This window comes from Ammospiza caudacuta, chromosome 12 (genome assembly GCF_027887145.1).
Source record: "Ammospiza caudacuta isolate bAmmCau1 chromosome 12, bAmmCau1.pri, whole genome shotgun sequence".
Lineage (NCBI taxonomy): Eukaryota > Metazoa > Chordata > Aves > Passeriformes > Passerellidae > Ammospiza > Ammospiza caudacuta.
In genome coordinates this window covers 22,217,351-22,241,333 of record NC_080604.1, presented here as the reverse complement: position 1 = coordinate 22,241,333, position 23,983 = coordinate 22,217,351, and the positions used below count along the sequence as shown (strand labels likewise).

Sequence of the window (23,983 nt, the reverse complement as noted above, 5' to 3'; positions counted from 1 at the left end):
AGGGTCCTCAAGCCATCTGGACATGTTGGGTTTCTTTTAAACATAAATGATATTTTTATATAAAGCTTGTTCTGTTAACCCTTCAGCAGCAGAGGGGGCCTCCCCAGCAATCTGTGGGCACTGGGGAGGGGAGGCTCAAGCTCTCTGGCTCCTTCCAGCCCTGGGTGGGAGCAGTCACATGCCCCCATCAGCTTGAGGGGGCTCTGGTGGCACACACCCAAACCCATCCACCTCTCAGGAGCGTAGCATCAGGACCTGACCACAGGGCTCACCAGCACTCCCATGCCTGTCTAAACAGCAGGGACAGTCTCAGTCAGGTCCAGCATGCCAGGCTCCTCAGAGAGACAGATGAGGGAAAGAGCGTTTTTTGGGGAAAAACATTTTTTGCTAAGCAGAGGAAGGTGACTCTCAGTCTGCTGTGGCCTGAGGCCGGGCAGGGATGCCTGGGGGTGATGGGCTCTGGCCACATTCCCTGCCAGCTGCCAGGGAGAGGAGAGGATAATCCAGCACTTGCCATGGGTTTCTCTAGGCACCATTAAAGGGTGAACAGTGTGGAGATGGGTTGCAGGGCTGAGGTGTGGCCCCTCTGAGCACCCTAACTCTGCTTTCCTCACCCTGCCTTTGCCATTGCAGGTGCACCAGCTGCCTCTCAGCCAGGTGGAAGTGTCACTGGTGCCCCTCTGCCTACAGCTGCGTCTCCAACCGCTCGCAGTGTGAGGATGCTCTGCGGATGGAGGTGAGCGTTGCCCCGTGCTGCTCGGCTCCCAGCCTCCTCCAGTGGCCCTGCCCTGTGCCCTGCTGGCTCCTGTCCTGTGCCAGGGCCTGGGGAGCCCTGCAGGGGCTGGCACACGCTGGCTCTTGGGGCACTGGGTGCTCTTGCTGCGCGTGCTGCTGGGCACTGCTGTGCTGCTCCTGCCAGGGACTTGGGGGTGCCAGTCCAGCAGTGACACTGGGTGACATCAGGGCTGTGGGGTCACCTGGGGACTGCCCTGGCTTGGTCCTGAATTAGCAAAGGGCTCACTTCCTTGGATCCCCTGCTCCAGAGGTACAGTTGGGCTGGAGGCTGACCTGCTTGGGCATGTTTGTTTTCTCTCTGTGCCTCCTGCTGATCTCGTGAGCAGCAGAGGTGCTCTGTAGCCCTGGAAACACGGTGCTTTCATCGTGCAGTTGGAGCTTTTGGTAAACAAACCATCGCTGGTGCAGCTGCACCTGAGCATGGCTCTGTAGGGAAAGCTGCATCCTACCAGCTCCATCCGCAGCATCTTGGACATTCTGCCTGCTTCCTCTGATCCAGATGTGAAGGATATATTCAGCCAGAAGCTCTATTTCTGGTGGCTGGTGAACAGCAGGAGAAGGGGCTACAGGATGACAAGTTAATCAGTCCTGTAAAATGTATTTCTCTGGGAAGCTGTGCCAGCTCTGGTGACATGTGAGGACTCACCAGGCCAGGGGAGGTTTTGCTTGAAATTGTAGCTGTGCTGGTTTAATTTTAACTCTTTTTATTTCCTTGGAAGAGGCTTGGGAGTGAAATTTCTCTCCAGTTGTTTGCTTTGCTGTTTTGCTTCCCTTATCACATTCATCTCTGTTATTTAATCTCCTTGTTTAGGCAGCACCAACTATGCTTGGTTAGATAAGTGTCCTGACGGAAGTGAAATATTTTTTCCACAGTCAAACATGCACTTCCAGGTAGTTCCCTGACCCCTGCCTAGGTCTGGGGAGGGCAGGAGAGAAGTCTCTCCTTGACTGCATATCTGGTCCCAGGGATGTGTCCAGCTGCAGGGATGTGTCTGAACGGGCATCCCAGCACTGGGAGGGCAGGCTCAGCCTCTCCTTGGAGCAGCAGCAGCACTGGCATCAGTGGAGCCACAGCAGGATAACCCTTAATGCAAGCGAGAGGAAATCTTGCTTGCTGCAAATGATTCTGCATAATGGACCAAGTATTGTGTTGTCTTTTAGCCCAATGGCTCCACTGTCACAGGCATTACTCTGGATGTACCCTGGGGCCATGCACAATCTGGCTTCATTTTTGCTGTAGTTTCGCAGTGTGATTTACATCTCTTGAGAGAACAGGACGGGTTTGTCACATAGACTGGAATTCTGAGTCCGCTCCAGTGTCTGAGACATCAATTTAAAACAAGAACAAAAGTAAGGAGACAGATGACCTTTTAAAATAATTTTTCCGTTTCCTTTAAGCCTTTCACTGCAGCTGCCCTACGGCTGCAGCCCCTCATTGAAGCCCCTGCAGCTGCTCACCCCCCTGTCCGTGCACAGGCAGCCTGTGCCCTGCAGTGCTGCCATGCAGGGCAGAGGCCCTGGTGCACAGACCCTGCAGGTGCTGCCAGGAGTGAGCAGGGCACTGGGTGCAGCATGGCCCACAGGGCTGCGAGAGGCTCACACTGGTGCATCTGCCATTGCAGGAGGCAGTGCCTCCTTTCAGAGTTATTCTGGCCCTGTCACGGCCAGAGTGGCAGCTGAGGTGCAGGTACACGGTCACTGTGCACCTGGCAGTGCCCATTTCCCAGTGAAATTAATCTTATCAAGGACTTTGATGTTCCTCTTCTCTTGTTGCTGAGGATGCTCAGCATGCACCCACCTAATCCCTTTTTTTTTCTTATTTTTGTACCTAGCAGAAGAAAATTGACTGTCCTCAGATAGTACCTGCCCCTTTGGAGCCAATGCCCACGGGTGTATCTCAGAACATCATGATCTCACTGGCCAATGCAACTTTCGCTAAGGTAAATGAGTTCCTAAAGGCATTGGGAAGGTTTGGACAGGTGTTTGGGGGAAATAAAACTCCCTGTTCCCTTGTGGATGTGTGCTCCACCACAGAGCATGCCAGTGTCAGCTCTCCCAACCCCACATCCAGCCCGGCCCCAGTGCCTGTGTGAGGAACAAGGACACAGCTCTGAGTGAGGGGCAGGGAGCCCTGTCTGAGCCACAGTGTTTGAGTACAGCATGGAAGCATTGTTTAACTTCAGATTTTCAGAGCTCATTTGGCGTGAAAATGTCTTTCAGGACATCACTACAGAGCTTGTTTGATGTGAAAAAGTATTTTTGTGAAATTTTCTGACATGCTAATTCTAACAGCAAAAAGCGGGAGTGGACATCAAATGTTGCCTTTGGAGATGTGCTGCATGCCAGACAGGACCAGAGGAATTTGGGGCAAAGAGGCTGAGCACTGGGAAAGTGCTTGAGTAAGCCCTGGTGTTTGTAGAGAGCTGCCCTGAGTAATTTTGGCTCAGAACAGCAGGGCTCATGGGGCCAGGTTTGCCTTGCCCCTGCTGATGATTCCAGCATCCTGGGCAGCCAAGTGGCTCCTTGTTCTTCAGCAGAGGAGAATTCTGGAAGTGCTGGTGGAGCTGTTCTGGCGTGCTGGAGGGTGCTGTGGAGGCACCACTCCCACCGTGCCTCCTTGCCCTCAGCACAGGGCAGAGCAGACCCTCGTGCCTCTATGGGGTGGCCTCTTCCTGCACAGCTCCAGCCTCCAGGAAGGAGGCTGTGACCTCTGCAATCAGCAAAACAGGGTGAGAAATCCTTCTTCCTGTCTGGATGCTGGAGGTGGCTGAGGAGGAAGCAATAGTGCATGGAACCCACAGGAAACGGAGTCAGCAGGAAAGGGGCAGCAGGAGAGGCTCTGGCAGTGTGACTTCCTTCCATCACCTTCTGCTCATTGTCCCAGGCTGCCGGGCAGGATTTCTTCTGCTTCCCTCTCTGGAGGAACTGGCGAGTGCTGCTGAAGCTGGGAGCCCCAGAGCCGTGTGCCCAGCCCCTTTGCTGCAGCAGGGGCACCGCAGGGCATGGGGCCAGGGCTGGGGGCAGCCTGGGCAAGGTTCTGCCTGGGTGTTTGCTGAGCCAGCACTGCCTGCCAGCAGCCTGCTGCTTCCCTCCATGTCTTTTATCAGATCTGCTAGTTTTCAAAGGGTAGTTAGACCTCAGTAGTGGTATAGCATCAACTGCTTGGAGATAGGATTTTTTCCTGCAGGATGCAGGCATGGCAATAATTTGGTGCAGGATATCATCCTTGTGTTATCAGGACAACAGCACAGAATTCTGTCTTTGAACCTGTTCTTGGCTGGGTCATGTTTGAATTAGAGATTTGCTCAGTGTAGTTGTTGGGAGGAGGAAGAGGAAGGTGACTTTGAGCCCAAATCACCGACTGGTTTGGGCTGGTTTGGGGAAGGTGGCCTGGGACAATGTTGGCTCTCAGTCTGTACTACAGCAGGAGTTGCACACACCTCAGCCCAGAGGAGCTGTTGGGGTTACAAGAGCCCAACCAGGCACATCTGGTCTGTGTGTGCTGTGGGCCAGGCACAGCACCTACTCTGCACCTTTGGTGTCAGGTACTGATTTCCTGTTTGACTTGGGCAGAGTTCAGGTGCCAGTGACAGAATCAAGGTGGGACATGGCCCCTGCTGATGGACTGACAGACAGAGAACTGCACAAAATGGTTGTTGCAGCTGTTCTGCCCTTGTCTTCCCTCTCCTAGGAGACAGCTCTGGAGTGCCATTTTGGGGCAGACGGGACGTTTGAGGCACGCTGGGTGAACTCCTCTGCCGTGGAGTGTGTGCACGTGCTGGTGAGTCCAGGGTGACCCTGCTTCCCCCAGGCTGGGGATCAGGTCTGAGGGCAGCAGGGTCTCACCCCCAGCCTCCCACGTGGCAGTGGACTCCACTTGCTCTCTTCCCTCCATCTCTCACTCCTGCGTTTGCCCCTCTGGGCTCTCTGCATGCGCTGATGCTGGCGGGGCACACACATGTCACTGGTGCTGTGTCCCAGCTCTGTGCAATGGCTTTGGCCCTCCCTGGGGCTTGGGAAAGGGCTGCTTGTTTGCCTTTATAAATGGGAAGAGTTTAGTTCAGGCAAAAAATTTGGCCACCTTTCAGGATTGCTATTTCTGTAGCTTTTATTTTGAACAAGGAATTGGCCCGAGAAAATGCTGTGATGCTCACTGGAAAGCAGTGTGGTTGTTGGAGGGCAAACTGCACCTGCAAAATGCAGCAAACATTTGGGCTTCCACCAGTAGGAACATTGCAAGTGGAAGCTGGAGAAGAGCACTTTCCTATCACGTCACCTGTGTCACAGCCCCACACTGAGAATGTGCAGACAGTCCAGGCTGTTCGTTTTCCTGTCCATTTCTGCTAAAAATAGCAGCAACCCAGGGCTCTGTGCTCACCACGATATGCACTGTGTCCTGGTGCCCTTTACTAGGACTTCAGCAAAATTATTAAAACAGCTGTCCCACTTCTTCTGCTAAGGATAACACTCTTGTGTCTGGAGGAGCAGTGGTCAAAGAAGCCTCGCAAGAAAGGTCAATCCATGGGGGGGGTGTGTGTGTGTATGTAACCTCCTATTTGAATAAATTTCATAAGGTTTTGTTTGTTTTTTGTGCGCAGCTCCACACATCAGAGAAAAGCCATCGCTTCCCAGTGAACCTCCAGCTGAAGGACAAACCAGACAGATTTATCGACAGTCCAGAGATGATGACAGGTCTGAGTTGAAAATATTTTTATGCTTCTCTCATCTGGTTGGCTTGAGCGACTCTCAAACCTGGGCAGAGTTTATGGCTGCAGGAGAGAGACCGTGGCTCCAGTGGGCACAGTGCAGTTCCTTCTCTCAGGCACATGCAAAAAGCTCTGGTATTTACCCAGAGTCACCCCCATGAACGTGAGCCCAGAGCCCAGGCTGGCACCCACACATCCCTATTACAGCCAGCCAGAGTCGAGCCCTGCCCAGGAGTGCAGGCAGCTCAGGTCTCACCTGCCAGCGTGCATGGCTCAGCTCACCTGGTGCTCCCATTGGGGTGTGAGCTAGAGAGGAATTCCTCCCGGGGAGAGAAGGGATGGGGCAGGGTTCTTCCCTCAGCTCTCACAGGAGCATGCCATCGAGGTTCCACATGCTGTGAAAACTGAGTCCTTCTTTTTGCTTCCTCTGCTGAGAAGGAATAAAATGTGTAAGCACATTTCACCCCTGGCCTGTTCTCTGTCTCTGCAAAGAGTGGCTGGATTCCCAAAAAAGCCCTTGCTACATCAGCAAACCGAGGAAGGCCGGCAGTCAGAGCCAAAGTGAGTCAGACTCAGGCAGGGTGGGCAGGCAGGACGGGCCCAAGGGTCGGGCTCGGAGCGGGGCTGGCACAGCCACAGCAGCGTGCCCAGCGGGGCTGGCACAGCCACAGCGGCGTGCCCAGCGGGGCTGGCACAGCCACAGCAGCGTGCCCAGCGGGGCTGGCACAGCCACAGCGGCGTGCCCGGCGGGGCTGGCACAGCCACAGCAGCGTGCCCAGCGTGCCCGGCACAGCGGCGTGCCCAGCAGGGCTGGCACAGCCACAGCAGTGTGCCCGGCGGGGCTGGCACAGCCACAGCAGCGTGCCCAGCGGGGCTGGCACAGCCACAGCGGCGTGCCCAGCGTGCCCGGCACAGCGGCGTGCCCAGCAGGGCTGGCACAGCCACAGCAGCATGCCCAGCGGGGCTGGCACAGCAGCGTGCCCACAGGTGCCCTTGCCAGGCTGTCTGGAGCAGCCCTGCCGAGCTCCTTCGCCTCTCGCCAGGGTCAGAGCTGCGGCAGAAGGGGCTGATTTATCTGAGGTGCAGAGGAGGAGGAGAGCCCAAAGAGAGCTTTCCTTTGGAGGATAGCTGTGACAGGGAGAAGGACATGAGCACCAGCGACCAGTGACCAGGATAGAAACGTTTCCCCATGGTAAACCCCTGCCAATGGAGGAGGATTATCTTGCAAAGTGAAAATACCTGGAAATACCAGCATGGACAGGCATGAGATCTGGTTTCTCTGCAGAAAGAAGAGGGCATAGTTTTGCAATACAGTGGTAACCCTGAGGAGGGGGGTGGGACATGGGGTTTTGGCTGGGTAGAAGACTCAGTTCTCTGTGTGGGTGGCGCTGGGAGCAGGAGCCACAGCAGAAAAAGCGTGGTGGAATTCCCCTCCTCCTGCATGGAGAAGGAGCTCGTTTACATAGGCCATGTTTGCATCCATCGGAATTGGCAAGAATATTTGGAGTTCCCACGGGACTGTTGTGCTGCTCTGGCTCCTCGCTTTGCTCAGGCTGGTGTGAGTCACATTAGAGAGACTGCCTTGCATCAGAGATCTGCCAGACAAACATGGGCATCTTTTAAAATGTCTTTAATGAAATCACTGATGTTGTTGTTTGTTATTTCAATGCTTATTAGCTTTTATTTTACACTCTGTTTTGATAGTCCATTGAAGGAATACAAGATCTGCTATTGGTTGGAAAACCACCAGTGTAATCCCCTGGGGAGACTGCAATTGACATGGAATAGGCTTTTATTGTGGAGAATAGGAGAGACCCCCAGTACCAGTGATGTTTTGTTAGCATGATACAGGCAGTGGTGGTGCTGATGAAGTTTCATTAGCACAGCACAGCAGAGCGTTGAGGCTGAGGGACTCATTAGTTGCTCAGGAAGTGCCTTAAGATGCTTCTGTGAGCAGAAGTGCCAAATGTGTCTGTTTCTGTGCTTTATGTGCTGCTGCAAAGTCTCCTGTGGGGAAAAGGGTGTGAAAGCCATGTTTCCTGAGCATTTCTGACTGCTACCTCCATGGATACCCACACTTCAGTGGCAGAAGTCTTGAGGCTGGAGAGGAAATGTAACCCAGGGCACCAGCTAATGGAGATGTGAAGGCAGTATAAGAAAAACATATGGAAGTTGAGCTGAGCAGATCTGAAGGAAGAAGAAGTCAATGAAAGGGGTCTGCGGTCACAGGGGGAAGGAAAGAACTGTAAACACTGTACAAAGCATAAACTACCCCATTTTTTGTCAGTGTGGAAGCAATGTGATTGCTTTCCTGGCAGAATGGAGCCAGCTTTGCCAAGCAGCTTCCCATGTGGATGCTGAGAGTTGGAAACGTAGCATTAATTGACAAAAGGTTCCAAGTTTGGGTGTTGCTTGTTTTTCAAGGGGGAGAAAAAGGAAAAGAACGTGCTAAATTATATTGTAGTGTGAACAAGCGCCCAGGCCTTCTGGGAAATCTGCAGGATGGCAGCCAAGGGCTCCCTTGTCTTGCTGTGTGCTCTGCTGATCCGCTGGATTTCAGATTTTCCTGGGATTTATGTAGCGGGCAGGTGGTGGGAGCGGGGAGGGTTGGAGTGCCTCAGGCTCAGCAAAGCTGCGAGAGCCTCAGGCCTGGAGCTCACGCTGTCTTTGTCTCTGGTGCTCAGTGGAGGTGTAGGAGCTCACGCTGTCTTTGTCTCTGGTGCTCAGTGGAGGTGTAGGAGCTCACGCTGTCTTTGTCTCTGGTGCTCAGTGGAGGTGTACAACTGCGCGACCGGCAGTGCCGACTGCTCCCAGTGCCTGGGCAGGGAGGACCTGGGCCACCGCTGCCTCTGGAGCGAGAGCAGCTCCAGCTGCAGGCTGCAGACCGAGCCTCCACAGGTCGCTGAGGCCTGCCCGCCTCCGGAGATTCGCAAGGTAAGACCCGCAGGCAGCACGGAGGGTGCTGGCAGTGGGGCATGGCGTGAGGTGGCAGGTGGTGCCAAGGGTGGGACAGGCTGCACTGTGCTGCCTGGAGCAGGGGAGGATCTGCGCATTGTCCCTGGCATGGGATGGGCTCCAGGCCAGCGCTGAATTATTCACTGGCTTTCTATGCTGTCAAGGACATCTTGCTAGTGACAGGATCCAGTCTTCATCATGTTAGAGGGAAAAACAACAGCAGCACAGTAATGGCCAGTCCCCTGTCCCCTCGCAGCACTGGGGTGTTGCCATGACCAATGCTCTGTCCCCTCACAACAATGGGAGAAGCAGCTGTCCGGTGAAACCAGTGGTGTAGGAGTGGGTTCAAAGCTGGTCTGTGGAAGAAAGCATGTTGCTTCCCAGATGTGTTTGCAGATGAAGTGGTCCGTGACTAAACCCCACTGCCCAACACAGCAGAGAAGTGTGGTGGTTTCTCCTCCGCCAAGCCGGAGCGAGGAGACCCTGGTGTTGGGTGCACTGGGCAAGCAGGAGTGTGAGGAGTGATTCTGTCTGCTTCACAGGGCTCAGGTGGTGCTTGGACACCAGGATTGGCTCAGGGATGGAGGCCAGAAGCTCCTGGTTCTCCCCGACCCGGTCTAGTGGCAGGTGTCCCTGCCAATGGCATGAATCGTAGATGATCTTTGAGGTCTCTTCCAACCCAACCTATTGTGGGGCGCTGTGATGCTCTGACCTTGTGCCCTGCCCCTTGGTGCTGCAGATCGAGCCGCTGCGGGGGCCGCTGGAGGGGGGCACGCTGCTGACCATCCGCGGGAGGAACCTGGGCCGGCGCTTCAGCGACATCGCGGGCGCCGTGCGCGTGGGCGCCGTGCGCTGCGCCCCGCTGCCACACAGATACGTCGTGTCTGAGACGTGAGTGGGGGAGCCGGGGAGGGAGCACGGCCCCTGCATGTCCCTGGGCCAGGCAGAGCCAGCTGCTGCTGCCCTTCACCGCTGCCATCCGCCTCCTCCATCCACAGAGTGGTGTGCGAGACCGGAGAGGCTGCGGAGGCATTCTCGGACGTGGTCACGGTCAACGTGAGCCGGGAGGGGAGGTCCAGGGAGCGCTACTCCTACGTGGTGAGTGTTCCTATGGTGATTCCTGTGCCCCTTAAAGTGGTGTGCAGCTCCCTATGCCTCCCCCAGCTGGCTGAGAAATAGGATCTACAACTACATCTTGGGGTCCTTAAGGAGCTGCTGAGGTGTCACCTCACCTGTGGTTACCTGTGTGGGGTGTGGCAGGGCCACAGCAGGATGCTGGCAGCACAGCCACGCTCCCAGACTCAGCTCCTGCAGGGCTCTGTAGCATTCCAGCTCTATTGGCAATTCTCCTGCTATGAAAAGGAGCTCAGTTTTCTTCTACCTCTTTTGCTGAAGTGTTGTTACAACCTGTGAGATTTTTTGAGACTTGTGAAGCCCCTTTGTGCTGTGTAAGTTACATTGCATGAACTCACATTGTTTAAAACGATATTTTTGCTGCAGAGATTGTGTTCGTTTTGCATTAAATAATGTGTAGGGATTACACTGAAGCTAACCCCATGTCACTGTGCAATGAAAAGCCCTTTATAACTTTGTGCTGTGCTGTTTCACAAAGATAGCTTTCATCTCTATAAACCTGAAGAGAAATCATGCATTTTTTCTCTTCCCAACATGAACCTTCTTCTTGGACAGTATTCATGGACAGCCATGCTGGGTGGGTGCTGAGAGCACGTGCAGTGCTTGGAGCTTTGTGCCTCCATGGCAGCTTTAGCTGGGGCAGGACAGTCTGTGCTGCAAGTTGTTGGCCTGGGAGGAGACCTGGAGCCCCAGAAAACACTGATTCCTGGTGGCCATTGTGAGGGATTTGGGGCAGATCATGGAGTGTGATTCTCCCACCCTGAAGCCAATGACAGATTGGGTGTTTGTGCAGGGAGTTGAGAGCATGCAGCCAGCACAGGCATGGCACACCCCAGCACCCAGCAGAGCCAGGCCTGACACTGCATGGGGAGAGGCTGAGGAGCAATGGCACAGGCAGGCCAGTCTCAGCAGGAGTTCCCAGATCCCATTTCCACAGTTTCCAGGTGTCCAGGTTCACAGCCCAACAGCCCCCTTGGTTTGGGGATCCTCAGGATGTGTGTGCTGAGCTGGCACATCCCTCACTGCTGGCTGAGAGGGGGGAGAGGGGCCCCAAGAGTGGAACAGGGCTGGGCAGCTCCTTCACCAGCTCCTAACATGCGAGGAAAAGCCTCTCAGGAAACACCTGTGGAAGCACCAATGCTGAACAAAGCCCAGCCTGACCTCAGCCTGGGTCCATGGCAGCCCTGTGCCGGCAGCTCCGGGGCAAGCTTAGGGAGCAGGCTTCTCCCTGGAGAGGGAGAGGATCCCTTCCTGCTTGGGTGGCACAGTAGAAAACTGCTGTCTCTCTGTCTGTCTCTGTTTGTCTGTCTTGTTTGTCTTAGCAAAGCTTGGAGCAGACAGGGAGTGCCCTGCCTTGTGCACGTGTTGGGGAGGGACACTGCATGATGGAGCTGTGTCACACTGAAAGTAGCTTTCATACCATGTGCAGACCAAGCAACACTCCTGTTTTCTTAGTTTTCCTCTCCCATCTGATGGCATGCAAATGGAGTAGCCTATACCATGTAAGGCTGGTCTTGGTGAGACCTGAGCTTGGGCATTGGTACAGTTGCCTGGAAAAGTTTAAAAGCCTTTCAGAATGAAGATACTTCATGAAATACCACATACTGTTTGTGTGCTAAATCTTTCAAAGTCCCCATTATACATGCCTAGAAGAGACAGAATTCAGCTGTAATTGTACTGAGGAGGAGGGAGAGGCTTCCTCAGGAGGTTATAGCAGGCTGTGGATGAGCTGGATTTGCCAAAGCTGGGATAGAGGTGATTGGTGCTGGCAGTGCACCAAGAGCAGCAGCCCCTGGCTCTGCCTAAGGGGAAGGGCTTTGGGGAACAGGAGTAATCCTCTCTGCTGATGCTATAGCTGTACTTATGAATATGTGGGTTAAGGGCCAAGGCCAGGAGACAGCTGCCTGCAGACACCAGAGAAATAGAAATTAGCAAAACAGATCTGGTGGAAATGGGTGACGGTCAGAACTGACAGAGGAGATGTCAGTAGAGGAGCAAAACCATCTGAGTGTAGGACAAGGGCAAGGATAGATGTTAACACATGGGTTTGTGTGTTTGACTGCCAGGCAAGGCATCAATAGCAGGCTCAGCCTGCACTGCACTGCCCACCTGCAAGGGCCGAGGGTCTGCTCTGCACGAGCGAGGGATGGGCTGGGGTGGGTCTGTCTGAGAGGGAGCCACCAGTGCCCTGTGGAAGTGTCTCAGGATCATGATTTGCTCTGCCCTGGCTATCCTGCTCAAACGGAGCAGGGATGTTGCCAGCAGCCTCTCCTGGGGTGCCTGTGAGCAGACAAGAGGGCTCAGCGCCACGTGAGTTATCAAAGCCTCCAGCTCATGAATCTCAGGAAGATTTCCAGGGGCTGCAAACACAGATAACATACACGCTAATTTAGGCTGCAAATGGCAAGAGGCAAAGTAACTTCCTCCTCAGTTCCTGTTGCCTCAAGAGATGCAGATTTGAAGCTTCCTTAGCAGGGGTCTGATATTCAATTATCTAAACCCAGGTGGCCATTTTACTGATCTCAAGGCCATCGTCCAGTGGGGCTTTAACATTATCCTTGCATTTAGGAGGACATGGATCTAGAAGGGCTGAGATGGTGAGGGAAGTAATGAGTGAGAAATTTCCTTTTATTGATGGACCTTGTGCTGTCACTGGCTCTGGACCTCCTGCTGGAAATCTGAAGGGAATGGTGAGATCCTGGGCTCCTGTTTGGCCCCATGTTTCATTTACAGCAAGTATTTAGGGACCACTGAGAATCACAGAGGTTTTATTTGATCTTACTCCTTAGCGTTTGTATAGCTTCTCTTTTTCTGAAAGCTTGCCAGCAAAAGCTTTTGCTGTGCTGCTGTTTGAGCCTTACAGTGCTGGAACTCTTACTCGAACTTCTGAATCAATTCCCATGTACAGTGTGGAATATCCAACTGCAGATTTACCAGGCTAGAAAACAGATTTCCCCTTTGTTTTTAGCTTCCTGTGGTGCAGTCCATAGCTCCTCTGAATGGCCCGAAGGCAGGAGGAACAAGAGTAACCATCAGAGGCAGTAGGCTGGATGTCGGCTCAGAGCTCCGTGTCCTCATCAACTCCTCCAAGCAGTGCACGGACCTCAGGTGGGTGCAGGGCTGGGGGCTGGCACTGGGGTAGTGATGAGAGGTTGGTATTGTCCCCCAAGAAGTCAGGGAGAGCGAGGGTTTTGATGGGGGGCACCACTGCATGCTGGTGTGGCATCCCCTGCCTGCCCTTCCCCTGTGTGTGCTCGGGCCCAGCACCGGGTGCTGAGCTGGGAGCTGCCCTCAGCAGGCCTGCAGGAGCAGCTGGGTGGCGTGGCACTGGAGCGAGTGACATGCCAGCCAGCGTGTCCCCCTGTCATGGGGGGCTGCCAGCTGCCTGTCAGGGCGTGAGGCCAGGCTGCAGCTCGCCCTCCTGTCCCCGCAGCCGCACGGACAGCAGCATCACCTGCACCATGCCCGCCGCGGAGCTCACCGCAGCCGTGCCAGTCTGTGTGCAGTTCGAGAACAAGTCCTGTGCCAGCCACAACATCACTTTCAAGTATGAGAAGAACCCGGTTATATCGGACATCAACCCCAAAAAGAGCCAGATCAGGTGAGAGCCTGCCCTAGCTGAGGCAGCCTGGGAAAGAGGGGGTCAGTTCCAAGGGGAGAGGGTGGGGACAGGGTCCTGCCAGGAGAAAGCAGCTTCTCAGCCCTGGGCTGGACAGGTATAGAGGGCACCTTAGCTTGCTCTTGGGGTGCTCCAGGGTAACCCCAGCACAGAAGAAGAGGTGTCATACACCAGGACTGTACATAGCTTATTTTGATGCATTTACAAGTGGAAAAATGTCAGCCTTGGTAACAATACTGTGCACACCTCATGAGTGTTTTGGGTAGGCCCAGGTGGGGGCTCTATGAGACCCTGAGGATTTTTCTTGGCAGTAAAACTGCTGGAGGATGAGATTTGTAATTTTGGATTTCAACCTTCCCCAAGGTCACAGTATTTAATTTTTAAAGTGTGTTGCTTTTAGTTTCACATCTCAGTGGAGTTCTCAGACTTCTGTTCATTTGGATACCATAGTGAAATAACCACCCTCCTCACCTGTGGAGGCTGAAAAACCCAGGGCTGACTAGGAAATCTGGGAGGGCAGCAGGACATCGCTGAAAGCACAGCCAGAGCCAAGCAGGAGCAGGCTCTAGTGGTCTGACCCTTTGGAACAAAGCTGCCTCTCTGTTCCCAAGCACAATGCCAAGGCTGCAGGCTGTGGGAATGCTAGGGGAAAGGCAGAGCCATGACTCAGCCAGGCTTCCAACTGCTGAGCGGCGAGAGCAGTGTCTAAAAAGAGACAAGGAAAGAATGTCCTGCCTGCAGTCACAAAGGAAACCACTGGGGTGTTCCTCAGTCACCTTAGTCTGCTTCCTTGGTACTTAGAGCCGTTCCCAAATTTCAGAGAATGAAGATGGCAACTGCAGGCTCTCTCCAGCCTCTGGCGTGGCTCTTGCAGTCTGACTGCTTCAGCACCTTGCTGGACTATTGACCATGAGGTGCCAATAACTTGTGTAAAAATTTAGCTGGTTATGATTTCTCTTACCATATTGATAAAATAATCCATATAACCAAAATCTAAACCAATGCAAAATTGTACACTAGTCTGCAGATGTGACAGGCTAGTGAGAAACTTGGGTCATAACTTCCTAGCGATACCCCAGGCTTCAGAGAACCCTGGTGCCTTGTGCCCAAAGTCACTGTGCCTGGAGTGCTCTTCAGATAACAGGACTTGCCTGTTCCCTGGCAAATACTCCAAGAAAGTCAAATGTGATATGGGGAAGGTTGATCTAGGGTGCAGATGAGTGGTGATGGTTCTCCAGCCCTTGCTCTGCCTTGTGCACATTGGGGCTGCTCATTAATCTTGTTAGTTGACTGCACAGTGGGAAGCTCATGTGTTGCATTCCCCCCAAGCAGATTCAAAACACAGCAATTTTCACATTTTGATCTAAATCATAACTTCCTGGAAGATGTAGGATGAGGGATGTTTCTCTCTCCAAGTCTCACAGTTCTGTGTGGGTTGCTGCAGGGCAGGGGCAAGGGGGGCAAGGGCAGGGGATGTGTCCTGGCCATCACTTTACAGGTCACTTCCATGGCCAGTGGCCAGGATGCCTGCTGCATACCCTGGCATGCAGAGCCTGCTCTTCTGGACTGTGGGAAGTAAGGTGGACAGCTCACTGATGCTGGAAGAGGCTCCCCCCTTTCCACTAGAGCATCTACTCCTCCTTCCTTCCTTTCTTCCGTGACACTGTGGTAGCTGTGTAGGTAGCTTCCTACTTCTGCTATAAGTAGAAGACTTTGGCCATTGGGTCACATTTTCTGCTCAGGCAGCTTGGAAACATCTCTGAGAAAATGACGGGAGGAAGATGCAGCCCTCGCATCCCACAGCTGCACTGTCCTCTACAGTCAGCCTCTCTTTCTTCCCTTGTGGCAGCGGGGGCAGGATCATCACGCTGGAAGGCAGAGGCTTTGGGCTGGTGCAGAACGTGTCCATGGCTGTGCGCGGCATCGGCAGGGAGCACACGGTGGGTGTGTGGGCCAGCTGTGCCCCGTGTGGGCCGACTGTGCCCCGTGTGGGCAGGGCTGTGCCCCGTGTGGGCAGGGCTGTGCCCCGTGTGGGCAGGGCTGTGCCCCATGTGGGCTGGCTGTGCCCCGTGTGGGCAGGACTGTGCCCCGTGTGGGCAGGGCTGTGCCCCATGTGGGCCGGCTGTGCCCCGTGTGGGCAGGACTGTGCCCCATGTGGGCTGGCTGTGCCCCATGTGGGCTGGCTGTGCCCCGTGTGGGCAGGACTGTGCCCCGTGTGGGCAGGGCTGTGCCCCATGTGGGCAGGGCTGTGCCCCGTGTGGGCAGGACTGTGCCCCGTGTGGGCTGGCTGTGCCCCGTGTGGGCAGGACTGTGCCCCGTGTGGGCAGGGCTGTGCCCCATGTGGGCTGGCTGTGCCCCGTGTGGGCAGGACTGTGCCCCGTGTGGGCTGGCTGTGCCCCGTGTGGGCAGGACTGTGCCCCGTGTGGGCAGGGCTGTGCCCCATGTGGGCTGGCTGTGCCCCGTGTGGGCAGGGCTGTGCCCCGTGTGGGCTGACTGTGCCCTGTGTGGGCAGGGCTGTGCCCCGTGTGGGCAGGGCTGTGCCCTGTGTGGGCAGAGCTGTGCCTGCTCCAGCTGTGAAGGTGCGGGCCTGGCCGTGCATCGGGGCGGGCTGGGAGCGCTCTGGGCTGGTTTCTGACGGGCTCGTGCTCCTCTTTCAGCGCTGCAAGGTGCACACAGACACGGCCATCACCTGCCCCTCTCCAGCTGCCTCCAATGTCACTGCGGGGACCAAGCCAGCCCCTGTGGATTTCTACCTCAATGGGCGCCTCTACACTGACGAGCGCTCGGCCCTGGATGAGGAGATGTACCCCGAGGAGGCCCTGCACGTCAGCAAATTCAGCCTGGGCTACTACGCTGACCCCCAGTTCTCCACAGCCAAGAAGGAGAAGTGGATCAAGCATCATCCTGGCGAGCCCTTGACTCTGGTCATACATGTAAGAGGGTGGTGGTTACAGCTCTGCTTCTCTCTGCGTGCTGCCATCTCCACCCTGGGCAGCTCCTCAGTCCTAAGTACCAGCACGGGGACTGTCCACAGACACAGGACAAAGGTGTGGATGGGAACTGGGGTGGCAGGAGCAGCTGATTTTGGCTCAGCCTGCAGCTTCTGCACCTCTCCACCCCAGGAAATGGTCTGGGGATGCCTTCTCAGGCATGATGACAGAGAGCTGCCTGGGGAGGGTGCTCTAGCAAGGGGCTAAATGAAATACTGGACATGTGGAAAAGAACTACAATGCCCTGGCCTGAAACCAGGCAGGTGCTGCAGAAGGGCCTGACAATAGGTGTTTATTCCTGCAGTAACAGATCATTCATTCTTCTCTTTTGGCTACTGTATTCAGCTCAGTGCACAAGGAAGTTGGGGTGCAGAAGCTGATTGGCCTGGACAATGAGCAATAGTAATTCAAAGGCCATTGTTTGCTGCAGGATATCCTAATGGTTTGCAACGTGCTCCAGAAATGCGCTCCCCCTTTCTCAGGCTTTGCAGGCGCATCCCCTGGCTGTCCCCTCCATTGTACATCCTTCCCCCCTCCCAGATGGGTGCTTACATCCTTATCTTCCATGCACAGCAGGCCCGATCAAAAGCAGATTTTTCCAGGTTCCATGAGGGGCATGTTCATCCTATGCCCCATGCTGAGTGAAGAATGGGAAACAGGAAAATGGGGAATGGCCTGGTTTTGGCTTTCCTGCAGAGTGCTGGAAAAATGTCCTTGGTGAGGGAGAGTCTTCCCAGGTCTGCAAAACAGCAGGGAATATGGAAAGTAAGGCAGGAAGATCGATTGCCATTCTGGCTGCTATGCTGCAGCCTGACATCCTGATTTTTTTCCTGCCTTTAGAAAGAACCTGACAGCCTGGGCCTGGAAAGCAATGAATACCAGGTGAAAATCGGCCTGATCTCGTGTGAGATCCAGATTGTTTCAGACAAAGTCATCCACTGCTCCATCAACGAGTCGCTGAGCTCCTCGGAGAGGCAGCTGCCGGTGACGGTGAGTGGGCTCTGCGGGCAGGGGGGTCCCTGCACACCCCTGCCAGCTCCAGCTCGCCCCGCAGGAGGCTGCACAGGGGAACGGGGGCCAGAGCAGGCTGTGCTGCAGCAGGGCAGCAGTCAGCAGGCTGCAGGGGCCAGGCTGAGGGCTGCTCTGAGCCAGCACTACCCACTGAGCTCCAGCGCTGTGCCCAGGGACGCTGCTCAGCTCTGAGAGGCACACTGAGGCCTCAGGCATGTGAGGTGTTGTCGCCTGCACTGATTTCCTGCTCCTCATGGGATGTGTTTGGGGATTTCCTTGCAGCTCTAAGCCATCAGCTCTGCCCCACCAGCAGCAGGGCTGTGAGTGGCCATGAGAGCCCAGCCTTCACCCAGCTGGGTCCCTGACGGGAGGGTGACAGCAGCACTCAGGGCTTCCAAAGGCTGCTGCTTTCTCGCTGCTGAGTTCAGTGTTCAGGGCTGCAGTTTCTCTTTGTGTCTGCAACTGCCCACAGTTTGTTACTGTCCTGTTTTCCAGAGGGCTGGACTGAGCTGCTGTGCTTGCCTCAGTTTCCCTCATGTCAGAGCCAGCCCGTGGCCGCGCAGGGATGTGACCATGGCTCTGTGTATCTGGAGAGAAAATGCCTCCGGCCCCATGGGAGACCCCACTGCCCTCTCCCAGTCCGTGCGCCGGCAGGGGATGGATGGGGGCCTGAGGCATGGGCAGGGAGGGCAGGGAGAGCTGGAGGCAGCTGCAGAGCTCTGGAGCTGGGCTGCCCAGGAGAGAGGCACAATGCACTGCCAATTTGCTGACAGGATTGTCCCGTTTACTGCCAGCAGTCTGAGGTGTATGAAATTCTTTTGCAAACTGGAAACATGGAAATGCAGAAGTAACAGAATTTCTTGAGTCATCTTAACAGGAATTTTAAATGGGGTAATTTAAAAGCATTTTTTTGTAAGAACTGAGAAACAGGGGAATTCCTTTGTGGAAGAAAAGGAATTTTTGAGTTTGCTAGTCTTGGTGTGACATTAACCAACCATGGCAAGTCCCCAGGAAGCAGGAGAGTGATACCCAGCCCTAAATATCACAAGGGTGTTCAGAGTGCACCAGCAATGAAGGTGCAGCTAGTTAATCTGCTTATATTCATACCTGTGCACCCTTACTAAACCTACAGGCATGGCTGGGGCCCTTGCCTGCCATTCCACAAGTGGCTGCTGCTTTGTCACACACAAGAAATGGCTTTGGTGACACAGGGCAGAATCTGCAGGGGCCTTGCCTGGCTCGCACTGAGTGTTGAGTAGAGCTCTCCAACTACACTAGAGACACTCGTCAAGACATTCAGGCTCATCTTTGTTTATGACCAAACAGTTTAAGCATTGAATTAAACAGCAGCTGAGGGATTTTTTTTTCTCTGAAAAATGCAAAAGGCTGAGCTGGTGAGGGAAGAAAGACTCAAAACACCTTAAGGAGCTGCCTCATTGCAGCATTTCAGAGGGAAAAAGTGGAGATCCTGAGGCTGGGCATGTGGCTGTGAGGCTGCTGCATAAACCTGCCCGGGTGCTCTTGCAGTGCTGTGGCTCCTGTCCTTGGCCAGCACCATGGCTCTTGGACAGTGTGCCAGGGTAGAGACCAAAGCTCTCAGTGCCTGGAGCCTTCCCCTGGCAGCAGCTATGCCCACACCCATGCTCCCAGAGCTAGGGCCAGATTTCCCTCAGGATGGAGCTGTGTGTCTGGTGGTGCAGGTGGTGGGAAGATCCTGCTTGTGGGACAGCTTTGGTCCAGTGGCTGAGAGCTGCTGGAATTTCACCCCGGTGGGCACCTTCCCCAGAGGCATTCCATGACACAGGAAATCAAGATTAATTTTGATTAATCAAGTGATTAATTAAAATAATAAGATATGGAGCTCTTTCCTACCTAATTTCAAGGTTTTTTTCTCAAGTTTCTCTCACTTCTCGTTCCTTGGGAGAAGTGAAACTCACATTTCCAGAAGCGAAAGCCTTGTGTGGTCATGAGTTTTCCTTCTCAGATGATGCTGTGGAATCCTTTCATCCCAAGGACCCAAAGAGCTGTTTGTAAACGGCACCCAGTAACTTGGCCAGCCTGTGATGTGTGCTGGCCTCTTCCCTTCTGGAGATCAGGAGACCCAAGGACTGAGCTCCAATGGTTTGTGCTTGTTGTCACAAGAAGTACAGGCTGGGAGCAGAGCCAGCACCTTCTGACACCCCTTTCACTGCTTTAGCCACAAGATCATTACTTGTCTATGGTCTCGTTTATTTTTATTCCCTTAGTTTATTTGTATTTCAAGGACTTTAAAGTTGCTTAACCCTACTTCTTCTGGGTGGCAGCTGTTCTGATTTGGGAGGACAAAGGCGAGTGCGGCAGGGCTCCAAGGGCTGTTCAGAGCCATAAAGAAGCTGATGATTAGTGGTAGTGATTTTCTAGTAAGAGCAGCACAGGCAGCCTTGTGCAGTGCCAGGGGCTCTCCAGGAAAGGGCTGTCTCTCCTGGGGCAGGTGCAGTGGGGCCATGGGACCTCCAGTTCTGCCACCAAAGCCCCGTGCTGGCGCTGGGCTGGCACCACTGCAGCATCACAGCCTGCTGGTGTGGCCTTGGCATGCCCAGAGCACAGGAGGGAGCTGGGCTCCCTGGAGAGTGCCCAGGGTCTGGCAGTGAGGGGCACAGCCCGGGTCCCTCCCTCCCTCCGGGCCTGGGAGGCTGTGCCAGCTCGCTCAGAGTGAGGGTCTGCTGAGTGCTGCCCTGTGTCCCTCCCTGCTCCCAGCCTATGGCAACCTGCTGCTCAGCTCCTGCTTTTCCTGCCTCCTTCTCCTTCCTCAGATCCAAGTCGGAAAGTTCAACTACACAATTGCCATGCTGCACCTTGGGGGAGGAGAAACCGCCATCATTGTCTCCATCGTTATCTGCAGCATCCTGCTGGTCCTCTCTGTTGTAGGTAAGGGAAAGAACGAGGTGTTTCCAGGCTGTGGCAAGGTTTTTCTCTCTGCATGTGAGAGAGGTGTGAACTCTGAGTGCTGCAGTTGTGCAGTACCTGAAGCTAGTCTGGGTGCAGCAGGTATGGCACACAGCTTGTGCCAGGACCACAGCTCCCTACAGCACAGAGCTTTTCCTGGCTGAAACCACAGCTCAACTCTGTGACTTCAACCTGTGATATTTATAAACTTACCCTTTCCCCCAAATACTCAGTAGTTACTATAATACAAAAGAAAGAAGGATGTGAGAAACTGATCTTGGTCACAGGCATGATTGTCCCAGACCATTCTAAAGGTGCTCTTAGGCCAAGATCCTGTCATCAGGAGCAAGCAGTGGCAGGTGTCTGGCCGAGTAGGAAGAGCAGAGCCAGCATCCTTAGCTGCAAATCTGAAGCAGGCACATGAGTGTACGTACCTGGCTGGAAGCTGTGCTGCACACCTTTGTCCTTGGGCTAGGGTCCCTGCCAGAATCACATGCCCAGAATGACTGTGCAGCAAGAAACCTGCCAGTTCACAGCAGATGAGGGCTTTAGAGTAAGGATTTAATTTCTTTTTAACAAAGGCTCTAATGCATCCTATTTACTAGCTGTATCACCCATCATTAGAAACATATTTCTGGAGGCATGAGAAGACTGTCAGATATGAACACTGTAATACAGGTGGCAAACGTCCTCAATTCTGTATTCATTAATCAGCTGGAACACATTAATACACAGTTAAGCTGAATACCGACAGCCCAGACCTAAATTGAAGATGACAGTTACAGCATGATCATTAAATTCCAGCTGGTTCTACTTATTTACAGATAATCGACAACTGCCTGAGCAGATACCAGTCTGGTGGTAGGTGTGAAACCAACTCTGGGTTTAGCTTTCTGCACTTGTGTCAGACAGAACTGCTCTGATCCCAGTTGCAGCTGCTCCTAAGCCCGGGTCCAAAAGGCTTATTCTCTTCCTCGTTTCCAGCTCTGTTTGTGTTCTGCACAAAGAGCCGCAGAGCTGAGCGCTACTGGCAGAAAACCCTGCTCCAGATGGAGGAGATGGAGTCGCAGATCCGCGAGGAAATCCGCAAAGGTAAGTCACTGTCTGGGTGCTGAGGAACCATGGCTAGGAGCAAGATGTCAGGTTAGCAGGCTTGAAGCAATTCACCTTGTGCTCTGTAGAAGTTTATAGAACTATTTGTAGGAGAATTTCTGTGATCACCTGTGAGTTTTTACAGGGTTTGGGAATGAGGCTCAGTGGCTGGAAGTGTGGCCCTGCCACTGTCCTGCTGCCTGGCTTGGACAAGCCACTGATCTCCAGTGCCACCAGCTTCTCTGCCCTGGGTTGATGGCCCTTGGCTGTGTCAGAGGGTTGCTTGAAGGTCACACTAACCTTCAGTGTGCTTTCCTCTTGGGTGCAACAGAAACTGCAGCATGCTCCTCGTAGAGCAATGGCAGAAGTGTTCCAGGTGTTGGCACCTGCCACCCCACAGTCCATGATCATGCCACATCGGCTGACATCCTGTGCTGAGGGCACTGGGGCTCCTGGGGCAGAGAATGTTCTGTCAAGCTGGGGCAAGGTGTACAGGGTGATGGTTAAACCCCGATGGGAATGTGCTGCTCAGAGCAAACGGCTTCAGCCCCCGCAAGGGCACGGCATGGCAGGGGCAGAGATGGGATGTGCTCTGCTTTCCAGTGCCAGCCTCTCTCGGCTGATGAAGGACTGGGCTCTCACCATCTGTGGGTCTCTTTGTACAAGGTTTTGCAGAGCTGCAGACAGACATGACAGACTTGACCAAGGAGCTAAACCGCAGCCAGGGGATCCCCTTCCTGGAGTACAAGCACTTTGTCACCAGGACGTTCTTCCCCAAAGTAAGGAGACAGCGCGTGTCACGGGCACCTCATTGCTCCCAGATATGTCCCACCCAGTTTAGGGCTCTGCTACAGGGCCTTTACAGTGTCACAAAATCATTCCACTGTTATGTATTTACTTGTCACATATTTCAACCTTAATTACCATCAAAAGTGGAGCCGCACCTCCTGGGGTGTCACACAAGATCAGGCTTGCTCGCACATGACAGAAGCTGGCGGCAGCTGTCCCAGGAGTTGCTCTGGCTTCCTGTTTGGGGCCGTTGCACACCTCCTGTGAAAGAGCTCTCACACAATTACAGTGCTGGGGTCTCCTCCCGAGGGTTCCAGTGTCACCCCACTCCTTTCAGCAGAGGCTGAAGGGTGGCTGAGGGATGAATTGGCAATCAGGAGAGGGGCTTTTTGTCCCATGCAGGGTGCCCCCAAGCATTCCCAGCAGCTCAGCCAGTCCTCGGGAGTTCTTTGGATGTCTCTGTCTCACCCTTCCTGCCTGTGCAAGGTTGTGTGCGTGGTGCTCCAGTGAGATGTCCCAGTCTGTGTGCCCGGGTCCTGCAGCAGACGTGCTGGTGCCGCCGCTCAGTCCCCGGCTGCTCCGCCTGTGGCTGTGTGCCCTTCACTGCGGCTGTATTTCACCCCCGAGGCACTTGTGTGTCAGTGCTGAGGACTGAGATGATGATTTATGACTGCAGAGTGTTTCATTAGTAGCTATTACTCAGGTTTTTCAGTTACCCTGTCTCCATATCTCTGCACACTAGAGGCTTTAAGATTCAGGCTTGTATATAAGTGCTAGATATTTAAACATTTATCCCATCTGTTTTAAAAGTTACATATGTTGAAACACCCAGAACTCCTCTATTTTGATATAGTCTTCTGTAAAGCTTTCTCTTCTGGGAGTTTTCTAGCTGTCACATTACTCTATTTGCAGTCTCCTTGCCCTTGCAGCCTTGTGTCTGAGCAGACGTCTGCCTCCCCCCATCCTTGTGGTGTTTGCTCATTCAGGAGGCTCTTGCAAAGTGTTTCAAGGCTCCATAAGCCAGCCCCGTGCATGTCTTTGGAATGGGTGGCTTTAGTCCCAGTGACATGTCTCCCCATCTTATTCCCCTGAGGTGCACAGCCCACAGGTGCCCTCCCCTAACGCTGTGCTTGGTTCCAGTGTTCCTCTCTCTACGAGGAGTGCTACATCCTGCCATCCCAGCAGCTCAGCTCGCAGGTGGGCTCCCAGGTGCAGGAAACACATCCGCTCCTGGTGGGGGAGTGGAAGGTGAGTAACCCACTAACAGAACCAACACTTTTGTGTATGGCTAACCATGAACACAGACCAGCACTGGATCAGCTTTGGCGGGCTGAAGAAGGCAGATCTGTGAATCTGCTCTTGCATGGAGAAGCGTTGGCCTGGGATCCTTCCTGGCTCTGTAACCCTGCGGCTGCAGTAAGGTTTCCCTAGAACTTCTGAAAGCTGACCAAACCCAGCCCTCTTCACCTCTCCTTGTACAGCCACTAATTGTTTTGCTAGCCCTCAGCCACACTTGCTCCATCTGTCTCGTAGTGGGGAGCCCCAAACTGGCCCCAGTGCTCCAGGTATCCTCAGGAGTGCTGAACAGAAAGGAATGGCCACTGCCACTGACCCAGCTGGTGTTCCTTGCCAGCAAAGCTGCTGGCTGTGTCAGGTAGAGGGAAGAAGGGCTCTTCTACGTAGTGTCTCTGTGCTCAGTAGGGCTGTCCCTGCCGTCAGGAGGGATAAAATGTGGAGGAAAACAACAAGCAGGGCTTTCTTAGTCTGCCTTCTAAATTTTTGTTCAGGTCCCTGAGAACTGCAGACCCAACATGGAAGAAGGAATTTCTCTGTTCTCCACCTTACTCAACAACAAGCACTTTCTCATCGTATTTGTCCATGCTCTCGAGCAACAGAAGGACTTTGCTGTCAGAGACAGGTACAGGCTTCAGAACCAAAGACTTGTCTGGGACTGTGTGTTTCAGTGG

At 54.0% G+C, this 23,983-nt stretch overlaps 1 protein-coding gene across 1 annotated transcript in view; it reads left to right on the top strand.

Moving 5' to 3' along the window:
- Positions 1–23,983, top strand: part of PLXND1 (plexin D1) — a 67,477-nt gene that overhangs the window by 24,242 nt on the left and 19,252 nt on the right. The window contains exons 8-24 of the mRNA XM_058812749.1: positions 634–736; positions 2,628–2,735; positions 4,487–4,576; positions 5,394–5,487; positions 8,272–8,435; positions 9,196–9,347; positions 9,455–9,554; positions 12,559–12,698; positions 13,024–13,191; positions 15,059–15,149; positions 15,867–16,142; positions 17,040–17,189; positions 20,003–20,117; positions 21,120–21,227; positions 21,894–22,006; positions 23,157–23,264; positions 23,804–23,934. Of these exons, the coding sequence (XP_058668732.1) occupies positions 634–736; positions 2,628–2,735; positions 4,487–4,576; positions 5,394–5,487; positions 8,272–8,435; positions 9,196–9,347; positions 9,455–9,554; positions 12,559–12,698; positions 13,024–13,191; positions 15,059–15,149; positions 15,867–16,142; positions 17,040–17,189; positions 20,003–20,117; positions 21,120–21,227; positions 21,894–22,006; positions 23,157–23,264; positions 23,804–23,934 (2,211 nt within the window). The remainder of the gene's footprint in view (positions 1–633; positions 737–2,627; positions 2,736–4,486; positions 4,577–5,393; positions 5,488–8,271; positions 8,436–9,195; positions 9,348–9,454; positions 9,555–12,558; positions 12,699–13,023; positions 13,192–15,058; positions 15,150–15,866; positions 16,143–17,039; positions 17,190–20,002; positions 20,118–21,119; positions 21,228–21,893; positions 22,007–23,156; positions 23,265–23,803; positions 23,935–23,983) is intronic.